Source organism: Saccostrea echinata, unplaced genomic scaffold, assembly GCF_033153115.1.
Source record: "Saccostrea echinata isolate AGI-Se365-2 ecotype Australia unplaced genomic scaffold, CSIRO_AGI_Sech_v1 ptg000001l, whole genome shotgun sequence".
NCBI lineage: Eukaryota > Metazoa > Mollusca > Bivalvia > Ostreida > Ostreidae > Saccostrea > Saccostrea echinata.
In genome coordinates, this window is record NW_026889750.1 from 33133896 (window position 1) to 33147060 (window position 13165).

Genomic DNA, 13165 nt, shown 5'->3' on the forward strand with positions numbered 1-13165 from the left:
ACACAAACACTTACATATTCAAAATATAAAGAAGAGTAATTCCTATAAGAAAAAAACGAAAAATCTTCGGACAACGCTAATCATCAAACGTGAAATAAAAACCGCTACAAATGAAGCAAGATACATCCCAATTTACAGACACAACATCCTCAACACAAGGCAGCACGGAGTCTTCCACTGTCACTAGCTCTACGGCTGAAGTCACTTCAACAAGTACAGAACCTACCACGACAAGTGAAACCAGCGCAACAACAAGCAGTACTGAAGCCAGCACAACAGCTACAGAAAGCACCACAGCTCTTCCAACAACTGTAAGCAGCACAAGTGAAGCCAGCACCTCTACAACTCAAGCTACATTGACATCCACAGTTGCAGACACAACAACCTCAACACTAGGCAGCACGGAGTCCTCCACTGTCAGTAGCTATACGGCTGAAGTCACTTCAACAAGTACAGAACCTACCACGACAAGTGAAACCAGCGCAACAACAAGCAGTACTGAAGCCAGCACAACAGCTACAGAAAGCACCACAGCTCTTCCAACAACTGTAAGCAGCACAAGTGAAGCCAGCACCTCTACAACTCAAGCTACATTGACATCCACAGTTGCAGACACAACAACCTCAACACTAGGCAGCACGGAGTCCTCCACTGTCAGTAGCTATACGGCTGAAGTCACTTCAACAAGTACAAAACCTAGCACGACAAGTGAAACCAGCGCAACAACAAGCAGTACTGAAGCCAGCACAACAGCTACAGAAAGCACCACAGCTCTTCCAACAACTGTAAGCAGCACAAGTGAAGCCAGCACCTCTACAACTCAAGCTACATTGACATCCACAGTTGCAGACACAACAACCTCAACACTAGGCAGCACGGAGTCCTCCACTGTCAGTAGCTCTACGGCTGAAGTCACTTCAACAAGTACAGAAGCTAGCACGACAAGTGAAACCAGCGCAACAACAAGCAGTACTGAAGCCAGCACAACAGCTACAGAAAGCACCACAGCTGTTCCAACAACTGTAAGCAGCACAAGTGAAGCCAGCACCTCTACAACTCAAGCTACATTGACATCCACAGTTGCAGACACAACAACCTCAACACTAGGAAGCACGGAGTCCTCCACTGTCAGTAGCTCTACGGCTGAAGTCACTTCAACAAGTACAGAAGCTAGCACGACAAGTGAAACCAGCGCAACAACAAGCAGTACTGAAGCCAGCACAACAGCTACAGAAAGCACCACAGCTGTTCCAACAACTGTAAGCAGCACAAGTGAAGCCAGCACCTCTACAACTCAAGCTACATTGACATCCACAGTTGCAGACACAACAACCTCAACACTAGGCAGCACGGAGTCCTCCACTGTCAGTAGCTCTACGGCTGAAGTCACTTCAACAAGTACAGAAGCTAGCACGACAAGTGAAACCAGCGCAACAACAAGCAGTACTGAAGCCAGCACAACAGCTACAGAAAGCACCACAGCTGTTCCAACAACTGTAAGCAGCACAAGTGAAGACATCACCTCTACAACTCAAGCTACATTGACATCCACAGTTGCAGACACAACAACCTCAACACTAGGCACCACGGAGTCCTCCACTGCCAGTAGCTCTACCGCTGAAGTCACTTCAACAAGTACAGAACCTAGCACGACAAGTGAAACCAGCGCAACAACAAGCAGTACTGAAGCCAGCACAACAGCTACAGAAAGCACCACAGCTGTTCCAACAACTGTAAGCAGCACAAGTGAAGCCAGCACCTCTACAACTCAAGCTACATTGACATCCACAGTTGCAGACACAACAACCTCAACACTAGGCAGGACGGAGTCCACTGTCAGTAGCTCTACGGCTGAAGTCACTTCAACAAGTACAGAACCTAGCACAAGTGAAACCAGCGCAACAACAAGCAGTACTGAAGCCAGCACAACAGCTACAGAAAGCACCACAGCTGTTCCAACAACTGTAAGCAGCACAAGTGAAGACATCACCTCTACAACTCAAGCTACATTGACATCCACAGTTGCAGACACAACAACCTCAACACTAGGCAGCACGGAGTCCTCCACTGTCAGTAGCTCTACGGCTGAAGTCACTTCAACAAGTACAGAACCTAGCACAAGTGAAACCAGCGCAACAACAAGCAGTACTGAAGCCAGCACAACAGCTACAGAAAGCACCACAGCTGTTCCAACAACTGTAAGCAGCACAAGTGAAGACATCACCTCTACAACTCAAGCTACATTGACATCCACAGTTGCAGACACAACAACCTCAACACTAGGCAGCACGGAGTCCTCCACTGTCAGTAGCTCTACCGCTGAAGTCACTTCAACAAGTACAGAACCTAGCACGACAAGTGAAACCAGCGCAACAACAAGCAGTACTGAAGCCAGCACAACAGCTACAGAAAGCACCACAGCTGTTCCAACAACTGTAAGCAGCACAAGTGAAGCCAGCACCTCTACAACTCAAGCTACATTGACATCCACAGTTGCAGACACAACAACCTCAACACTAGGCAGCACGGAGTCCTCCACTGTCACTAGCCCTACGGCTGAAGTCACTTCAACAAGTACAGAAGCTAGCACGACAAGTGAAAACAGCGCAACAACAAGCAGTACTGAAGCCAGCACAACAGCTACAGAAAGCACCACAGCTCTTCCAACAACTGTAAGCAGCACAAGTGAAGCCAGCACCTCTACAACTCAAGCTACATTGACATCCACAGTTGCAGACACAACAACCTCAACACTAGGCAGCACGGAGTCCTCCACTGTCAGTAGCTCTACGGCTGAAGTCACTTCAACAAGTACAGAACCTAGCACGACAAGTGAAACCAGCGCAACAACAAGCAGTACTGAAGCCAGCACAACAGCTACAGAAAGCACCACAGCTGTTCCAACAACTGTAAGCAGCACAAGTGAAGACATCACCTCTACAACTCAAGCTACATTGACATCCACAGTTGCAGACACAACAACCTCAACACTAGGCAGCACGGAGTCCTCCACTGTCAGTAGCTCTACGGCTGAAGTCACTTCAACAAGTACAGAACCTAGCACGACAAGTGAAACCAGCGCAACAACAAGCAGTACTGAAGCCAGCACAACAGCTACAGAAAGCACCACAGCTCTTCCAACAACTGTAAGCAGCACAAGTGAAGCCAGCACCTCTACAACTCAAGCTACATTGACATCCACAGTTGCAGACACAACAACCTCAACACTAGGCAGCACGGAGTCCTCCACTGTCAGTAGCTCTACGGCTGAAATCACTTCAACAAGTACAGAACCTAGCACGACAAGTGAAACCAGCGCAACAAGTAGCAGTACTGAAGCCAGCACAACAGCTACAGAAAGCACCACAGCTGTTCCAACAACTGTAAGCAGCACAAGTGAAGCCAGCACCTCTACAACTCAAGCTACATTGACATCCACAGTTGCAGACACAACAACCTCAACACTAGGCAGCACGGAGTCCTCCACTGTCAGTAGCTCTACCGCTGAAGTCACTTCAACAAGTACAGAACCTAGCACGACAAGTGAAACCAGCGCAACAACAAGCAGTACTGAAGCCAGCAACACAGCTACAGAAAGCACCACAGCTGTTCCAACAACTGTAAGCAGCACAAGTGAAGCCAGCACCTCTACAACTCAAGCTACATTGACATCCACAGTTGCAGACACAACAACCTCAACACTAGGCAGGACGGAGTCCACTGTCAGTAGCTCTACGGCTGAAGTCACTTCAACAAGTACAGAACCTAGCACAAGTGAAACCAGCGCAACAACAAGCAGTACTGAAGCCAGCACAACAGCTACAGAAAGCACCACAGCTGTTCCAACAACTGTAAGCAGCACAAGTGAAGACATCACCTCTACAACTCAAGCTACATTGACATCCACAGTTGCAGACACAACAACCTCAACACTAGGCAGCACGGAGTCCTCCACTGTCAGTAGCTCTACGGCTGAAGTCACTTCAACAAGTACAGAACCTAGCACAAGTGAAACCAGCGCAACAACAAGCAGTACTGAAGCCAGCACAACAGCTACAGAAAGCACCACAGCTCTTCCAACAACTGTAAGCAGCACAAGTGAAGACATCACCTCTACAACTCAAGCTACATTGACATCCACAGTTGCAGACACAACAACCTCAACACTAGGCAGCACGGAGTCCTCCACTGTCAGTAGCTCTACCGCTGAAGTCACTTCAACAAGTACAGAACCTAGCACGACAAGTGAAACCAGCGCAACAACAAGCAGTACTGAAGCCAGCACAACAGCTACAGAAAGCACCACAGCTGTTCCAACAACTGTAAGCAGCACAAGTGAAGCCAGCACCTCTACAACTCAAGCTACATTGACATCCACAGTTGCAGACACAACAACCTCAACACTAGGCAGCACGGAGTCCTCCACTGTCACTAGCCCTACGGCTGAAGTCACTTCAACAAGTACAGAAGCTAGCACGACAAGTGAAAACAGCGCAACAACAAGCAGTACTGAAGCCAGCACAACAGCTACAGAAAGCACCACAGCTCTTCCAACAACTGTAAGCAGCACAAGTGAAGCCAGCACCTCTACAACTCAAGCTACATTGACATCCACAGTTGCAGACACAACAACCTCAACACTAGGCAGCACGGAGTCCTCCACTGTCAGTAGCTCTACGGCTGAAGTCACTTCAACAAGTACAGAACCTAGCACGACAAGTGAAACCAGCGCAACAACAAGCAGTACTGAAGCCAGCACAACAGCTACAGAAAGCACCACAGCTGTTCCAACAACTGTAAGCAGCACAAGTGAAGACATCACCTCTACAACTCAAGCTACATTGACATCCACAGTTGCAGACACAACAACCTCAACACTAGGCAGCACGGAGTCCTCCACTGTCAGTAGCTCTACGGCTGAAGTCACTTCAACAAGTACAGAACCTAGCACGACAAGTGAAACCAGCGCAACAACAAGCAGTACTGAAGCCAGCACAACAGCTACAGAAAGCACCACAGCTCTTCCAACAACTGTAAGCAGCACAAGTGAAGCCAGCACCTCTACAACTCAAGCTACATTGACATCCACAGTTGCAGACACAACAACCTCAACACTAGGCAGCACGGAGTCCTCCACTGTCAGTAGCTCTACGGCTGAAATCACTTCAACAAGTACAGAACCTAGCACGACAAGTGAAACCAGCGCAACAAGTAGCAGTACTGAAGCCAGCACAACAGCTACAGAAAGCACCACAGCTGTTCCAACAACTGTAAGCAGCACAAGTGAAGCCAGCACCTCTACAACTCAAGCTACATTGACATCCACAGTTGCAGACACAACAACCTCAACACTAGGCAGCACGGAGTCCTCCACTGTCAGTAGCTCTACGGCTGAAGTCACTTCAACAAGTACAGAACCTAGCACGACAAGTGAAACCAGCGCAACAACAAGCAGTACTGAAGCCAGCAACACAGCTACAGAAAGCACCACAGCTCTTCCAACAACTGTAAGCAGCACAAGTGAAGCCAGCACCTCTACAACTCAAGCTACATTGACATCCACAGTTGCAGACACAACAACCTCAACACTAGGCAGCACGGAGTCCTCCACTGTCAGTAGCTCTACGGCTGAAGTCACTTCAACAAGTACAGAACCTACCACGACAAGTGAAACCAGTGCAACAACAAGCAGTACTGAAGCCAGCACAACAGCTACAGAAAGCACCACAGCTCTTCCAATAACTGTAAGCAGCACAAGTGAAGCCAGCACCTCTACAACTCAAGCTACATTGACATCCACAGTTGCAGACACAACAACCTCAACACTAGGCAGCACGGAGTCCTCCACTGTCAGTAGCTCTACGGCTGAAGTCACTTCACCAAGTACAGAACCTAGCACGACAAGTGAAACCAGCGCAACAACAAGCAGTACTGAAGCCAGCACAACAGCTACAGAAACCACCACAGCTGTTCCAACAACTGTAAGCAGCACAAGTGAAGCCAGCACCTCTACAACTCAAGCTACATTGACATCCACAGTTGCAGACACAACAACCTCAACACTAGGCAGCACGGAGTCCTCCACTGTCAGTAGCTCTACCGATGAAGTCACTTCAAAAAGTACAGAATCTAGCACGACAAGTGAAACCAGCGCAACAACAAGCAGTACTGAAGGCAGCACAACAGCTACAGAAAGCACCACAGCTGTTCCAACAACTGTAAGCAGCACAAGTGAAGCCAGCACCTCTACAACTCAAGCTACATTGACATCCACAGTTGCAGACACAACAACCTCAACACTAGGCAGCACGGAGTCCTCCACTGTCAGTATCTCTACGGCTGAAGTCACTTCAACAAGTACAGAACCTAGCACGACAAGTGAAACCAGCGCAACAACAAGCAGTACTGAAGCCAACACAACAGCTACAGAAAGCACCACAGCTGTTCCAACAACTGTAAGCAGCACAAGTGAAGCCAGCACCTCTACAACACAAGCTACATTGACATCCACAGTTGCAGACACAACAACCTCAACACTAGGCAGCACGAAGTCCTCCACTGTCAGTAGCTCTACGGCTGAAGTCACTTCAACAAGTACAGAACCTAGCACGACAAGTGAAACCAGCGCAACAACAAGCAGTACTGAAGCCAGCACAACAGCTACAGAAAGCACCACAGCTGTTCCAACAACTGTAAGCAGCACAAGTGAAGCCAGCTCCTCTACAACTCAAGCTACATTGACATCCACAGTTGCAGACACAACAACCTCAACACTAGGCAGCACGGAGTCCTCCACTGTCAGTAGCTCTACGGCTGAAGTCACTTCAACAAGTACAGAACCTAGCACGACAAGTGAAACCAGCGCAACAACAAGCAGTACTGAAGCCAGCACAACAGCTACAGAAAGCACCACAGCTGTTCCAACAACTGTAAGCAGCACAAGTGAAGCCAGCTCCTCTACAACTCAAGCTACATTGACATCCACAGTTGCAGACACAACAACCTCAACACTAGGCAGCACGGAGTCCTCCACTGTCAGCAGCTCTACCGCTGAAGTCACTTCAACAAGTACAGAACCTAGCACGACAAGTGAAACCAGCGCAACAACAAGCAGTACTGAAGCCAGCACAACAGCTACAGAAAGCACCACAGCTGTTCCAACAACTGTAAGCAGCACAAGTGAAGGCAGCACCTCTACAACTCAAGCTACATTGACATCCACAGTTGCAGACACAACAATCTCAACACTAGGCAGCACGGAGTCCTCCACTGTCAGTAGCTCTACGGCTGAAGTCACTTCAACAAGTACAGAACCTAGCACGACAAGTGAAACCAGCGCAACAACAAGCAGTACTGAAGCCAGCACAACAGCTACAGAAAGCACCACAGCTCTTCCAACAACTGTAAGCAGCACAAGTGAAGCCAGCACCTCTACAACACAAGCTACATTGACATCCACAGTTGCAGACACAACAACCTCAACACTAGGCAGCACGGAGTCCTCCACTGTCAGTAGCTCTACCGCTGAAGTCACTTCAACAAGTACAGAACCTAGCACGACAAGTGAAACCAGCGCAACAACAAGCAGTACTGAAGCCAGCACAACAGCTACAGAAAGCACCACAGCTCTTCCAACAACTGTAAGCAGCACAAGTGAAGCCAGCACCTCTACAACTCAAGCTACATTGACATCCACAGTTGCAGACACAACAACCTCAACACTAGGCAGCACGGAGTCCTCCACTGTCAGTAGCTCTACCGCTGAAGTCACTTCAACAAGTACAGAACCTAGCACGACAAGTGAAACCAGCGCAACAACAAGCAGTACTGAAGCCAGCACAACAGCTACAGAAAACACCACAGCTGCTCCAACAAGTCTAGACAGCACAATAATCGATGTCAACACTTTTTCTACTAAATCTGTTTATACCTCTACAGTTTTGAACATTTTAACCACAACTGGAGATGGCAAGTATTATTTAAGAATAATTCATTGTACAGGGTATATCTTCTGAAGAACACTAATGTTTTTTACTAGCTTCCTGTGTAGCACGGGGAACTGTGTAGCATACATCCATATACTCATTTTATTTGTTGAATTTTCTTAAGCGTATTATTATTACAATATGCGATAGTATGAGTCTGTTAAGTAAGTCACGTTAACTATTTTTATTTATCTGTAATACTTTTCTGCATATTAGATAACAATGACATTCACCATCTTTCTGGCTTTTAAAGGAAAGAAGCTTTAACGTACTTATAGTAGTTGTTATATTTAAGCGCCTTTCGAACTGCACTTAATCCACTAGTTTAAATAACATGATAATATATAATTAAAACTGATAGCTGCTGCTTTTGAAACTCGGGTGAGTTATGTCATGATTGAGTGATCAATTGAAACACATGATTTGTCTGAATATTGATTTCACTAATATATGTACGTTCACAATATTTTCGTTTCACTAATAATAGTAGAGTAAGCTTGTATCTAGTTATTCTGGGCGGGTTTTCAAGATTATATAAAAAAATTCTAGTTTCCACATTACACATGTATTTCATTATTCAAGTGGATGTATCAAATGTAAAATCATAATGCCTCTTTGAATATGCTGAAAGTCCTCAACTTTTCTTATAACAAGTAAATAACTGAGCGTAGCCTTCGACAAAAATAAATCAATGAAAAATACATTCTGTACTTCTCCCAAATGTATGCTTTTAAACAGTTAATCGATACCGATTCACTTCTGAAATATTTCAAATTGACAATTCTTTACAACAGGAACGACATCGACAGATTTAGGAGCAACAAGTAGTTCTTCTAGCACTGAAGCTGCAAAAACAACAACCTCAGTTGATATTTCATCCAGTGCAACAACAAAGCTTTCAACCGAGCCCATTTCTCCAACCATAGTTTCAAATTCTACATCTAATCTTGAAGGTAAGTTTTCTCTTCCATAAAGTTGGACAGAAATAAAATTAGTAGGACAGAATTCTATGCAATTTGTCAGAAAAGTCAGGGAAAATCTAAAAAGCTTTATTTTCAAAAATTCTAAAATCGTTGATTATAAGCAAACAAAGAAGGTCAAACAGAAGAAAAAGTATAAAGTACTAATACAAAAACGGAGACACAAACACTTACATATTCAAAATATAAAGAGGAGTAATTCCTATGAGAAAAAAACGAAAAATCTTCGGACAACGCTAATCATCAAACGTGAAATAAAAACCGCTACAAATGAAGCAAGATACATCCCAATTTACAGACACAACAACCTCAACACTAGGCAGCACGGAGTCCTCCACTGTCAGTAGCTCTACGGCTGAAGTCACTTCAACAAGTACAGAACCTACCACGACAAGTGAAACCAGCGCAACAAGTAGCAGTACTGAAGCCAGCACAACAGCTACAGAAAGCACCACAGCTGTTCCAACAACTGTAAGCAGCACAAGTGAAGCCAGCACCTCTACAACTCAAGCTACACTAACATCCACAGTTGCAGACACAACAACCTCAACACTAGGCAGCACGGAGTCCTCCACTGTCACTAGCTCTACCGCTGAAGTCACTTCAACAAGTACAGAACCTAGCACGACAAGTGAAACCAGCGCAACAACAAGCAGTACTGAAGCCAGCACAACAGCTACAGAAAGCACCACAGCTGTTCCAACAACTGTAAGCAGCACAAGTGAAGCCAGCACCTCTACAACTCAAGCTACATTGACATCCACAGTTGCAGACACAACCTCAACACTAGGCAGCACGGAGTCCTCCACTGTGAGTAGCTCTACCGCTGAAGTCATTTCAACAAGTACAAAACCTAGCACGACAAGTGAAACCAGCGCAACAACAAGCAGTACTGAAGCCAGCACAACAGCTACAGAAAGCACCACAGCTGTTCCAACAACTGTAAGAAGCTCAAGTAAAGCCAGCTCCTCTACAACTCAAGCTACATTGACATCCACAGTTACAGACACAACAACCTCAACACTAGGCAGCACGGAGTCCTCCACTGTCAGTAGCTCTACGGCTGAAGTCACTTCAACAAGTACAGAACCTAGCACGACAAGTGAAACCAGCGCAACAACAAGCAGTACTGAAGCCAGCACAACAGCTACAGAAAGCACCACAGCTGTTCCAACAACTGTAAGCAGCACAAGTGAAGCCAGCTCCTCTACAACTCAAGCTACATTGACATCCACAGTTGCAGACACAACAACCTCAACACTAGGAAGCACGGAGTCCTCCACTGTCAGTAGCTCTACGGCTGAAGTCACTTCAACAAGTACAGAACCTAGCACGACAAGTGAAAACAGCGCAACAACAAGCAGTACTGAAGCCAGCACAACAGCTACAGAAAGCACCACAGCTGTTCCAACAACTGTAAGCAGCACAAGTGAAGCCAGCACCTCTACAACTCAAGCTACATTGACATCCACAGTTGCAGACACAACAACCTCAACACTAGGCAGCACGGAGTCCTCCACTGTCAGTAGCTCTACGGCTGAAGTCACTTCAACAAGTACAGAACCTAGCACGACAAGTGAAACCAGCGCAACAAGTAGCAGTACTGAAGCCAGCACAACAGCTACAGAAAGCACCACAGCTGTTCCAACAACTGTAAGCAGCACAAGTGAAGCCAGCACCTCTACAACTCAAGCTACACTAACATCCACAGTTGCAGACACAACAACCTCAACACTAGGCAGCACGGAGTCCTCCACTGTCACTAGCTCTACCGCTGAAGTCACTTCAACAAGTACAGAACCTAGCACGACAAGTGAAACCAGCGCAACAACAAGCAGTACTGAAGCCAGCACAACAGCTACAGAAAGCACCACAGCTGTTCCAACAACTGTAAGCAGCACAAGTGAAGCCAGCACCTCTACAACTCAAGCTACATTGACATCCACAGTTGCAGACACAACCTCAACACTAGGCAGCACGGAGTCCTCCACTGTGAGTAGCTCTACCGCTGAAGTCATTTCAACAAGTACAAAACCTAGCACGACAAGTGAAACCAGCGCAACAACAAGCAGTACTGAAGCCAGCACAACAGCTACAGAAAGCACCACAGCTGTTCCAACAACTGTAAGAAGCTCAAGTAAAGCCAGCTCCTCTACAACTCAAGCTACATTGACATCCACAGTTACAGACACAACAACCTCAACACTAGGCAGCACGGAGTCCTCCACTGTCAGTAGCTCTACGGCTGAAGTCACTTCAACAAGTACAGAACCTAGCACGACAAGTGAAACCAGCGCAACAACAAGCAGTACTGAAGCCAGCACAACAGCTACAGAAAGCACCACAGCTGTTCCAACAACTGTAAGCAGCACAAGTGAAGCCAGCTCCTCTACAACTCAAGCTACATTGACATCCACAGTTGCAGACACAACAACCTCAACACTAGGAAGCACGGAGTCCTCCACTGTCAGTAGCTCTACGGCTGAAGTCACTTCAACAAGTACAGAACCTAGCACGACAAGTGAAAACAGCGCAACAACAAGCAGTACTGAAGCCAGCACAACAGCTACAGAAAGCACCACAGCTGTTCCAACAACTGTAAGCAGCACAAGTGAAGCCAGCACCTCTACAACTCAAGCTACATTGACATCCACAGTTGCAGACACAACAACCTCAACACTAGGCAGCACGGAGTCCTCCACTGTCAGTAGCTCTACGGCTGAAGTCACTTCAACAAGTACAGAACCTAGCACGACAAGTGAAACCAGCGCAACAAGTAGCAGTACTGAAGCCAGCACAACAGCTACAGAAAGCACCACAGCTGTTCCAACAACTGTAAGCAGCACAAGTGAAGCCAGCACCTCTACAACTCAAGCTACATTGACATCCACAGTTGCAGACACAACAACCTCAACACTAGGCAGCACGGAGTCCTCCACTGTCACTAGCTCTACCGCTGAAGTCACTTCAACAAGTACAGAACCTAGCACGACAAGTGAAACCAGCGCAACAACAAGCAGTACTGAAGCCAGCACAACAGCTACAGAAAGCACCACAGCTGTTCCAACAACTGTAAGCAGCACAAGTGAAGCCAGCACCTCTACAACTCAAGCTACATTGACATCCACAGTTGCAGACACAACCTCAACACTAGGCAGCACGGAGTCCTCCACTGTGAGTAGCTCTACCGCTGAAGTCATTTCAACAAGTACAAAACCTAGCACGACAAGTGAAACCAGCGCAACAACAAGCAGTACTGAAGCCAGCACAACAGCTACAGAAAGCACCACAGCTGTTCCAACAACTGTAAGAAGCTCAAGTAAAGCCAGCTCCTCTACAACTCAAGCTACATTGACATCCACAGTTACAGACACAACAACCTCAACACTAGGCAGCACGGAGTCCTCCACTGTCAGTAGCTCTACGGCTGAAGTCACTTCAACAAGTACAGAACCTAGCACGACAAGTGAAACCAGCGCAACAACAAGCAGTACTGAAGCCAGCACAACAGCTACAGAAAGCACCACAGCTGTTCCAACAACTGTAAGCAGCACAAGTGAAGCCAGCTCCTCTACAACTCAAGCTACATTGACATCCACAGTTGCAGACACAACAACCTCAACACTAGGAAGCACGGAGTCCTCCACTGTCAGTAGCTCTACGGCTGAAGTCACTTCAACAAGTACAGAACCTAGCACGACAAGTGAAAACAGCGCAACAACAAGCAGTACTGAAGCCAGCACAACAGCTACAGAAAGCACCACAGCTGTTCCAACAACTGTAAGCAGCACAAGTGAAGCCAGCACCTCTACAACTCAAGCTACATTGACATCCACAGTTGCAGACACAACAACCTCAACACTAGGCAGCACGGAGTCCTCCACTGTCAGTAGCTCTACGGCTGAAGTCACTTCAACAAGTACAGAACCTAGCACGACAAGTGAAACCAGCGCAACAACAAGCAGTACTGAAGCCAGCACAACAGCTACAGAAAGCACCACAGCTGTTCCAACAACTGTAAGCAGCACAAGTGAAGCCAGCACCTCTACAACTCAAGCTACATTGACATCCACAGTTGCAGACACAACAACCTCAACACTAGGCAGCACGGAGTCCTCCACTGTCAGTAGCTCTACGGCTGAAGTCACTTCAACAAGTACAGAACCTAGCACGACAAGTGAAACCAGCGCAACAACAAGC

The 13165-nt window shown here is 46.9% G+C and overlaps 1 protein-coding gene across 1 annotated transcript in view; it reads left to right on the forward strand.

Moving 5' to 3' along the window:
- The window catches only part of LOC133196893 (mucin-2-like), a 65279-nt gene that overhangs the window by 29984 nt on the left and 22130 nt on the right, over positions 1-13165 (forward strand). The window contains exons 10-13 of the mRNA XM_061332744.1: positions 2121-2231; positions 5517-5585; positions 6033-6120; positions 8780-8938. Coding sequence (XP_061188728.1) covers positions 2121-2231; positions 5517-5585; positions 6033-6120; positions 8780-8938 — 427 coding nt within the window. The remainder of the gene's footprint in view (positions 1-2120; positions 2232-5516; positions 5586-6032; positions 6121-8779; positions 8939-13165) is intronic.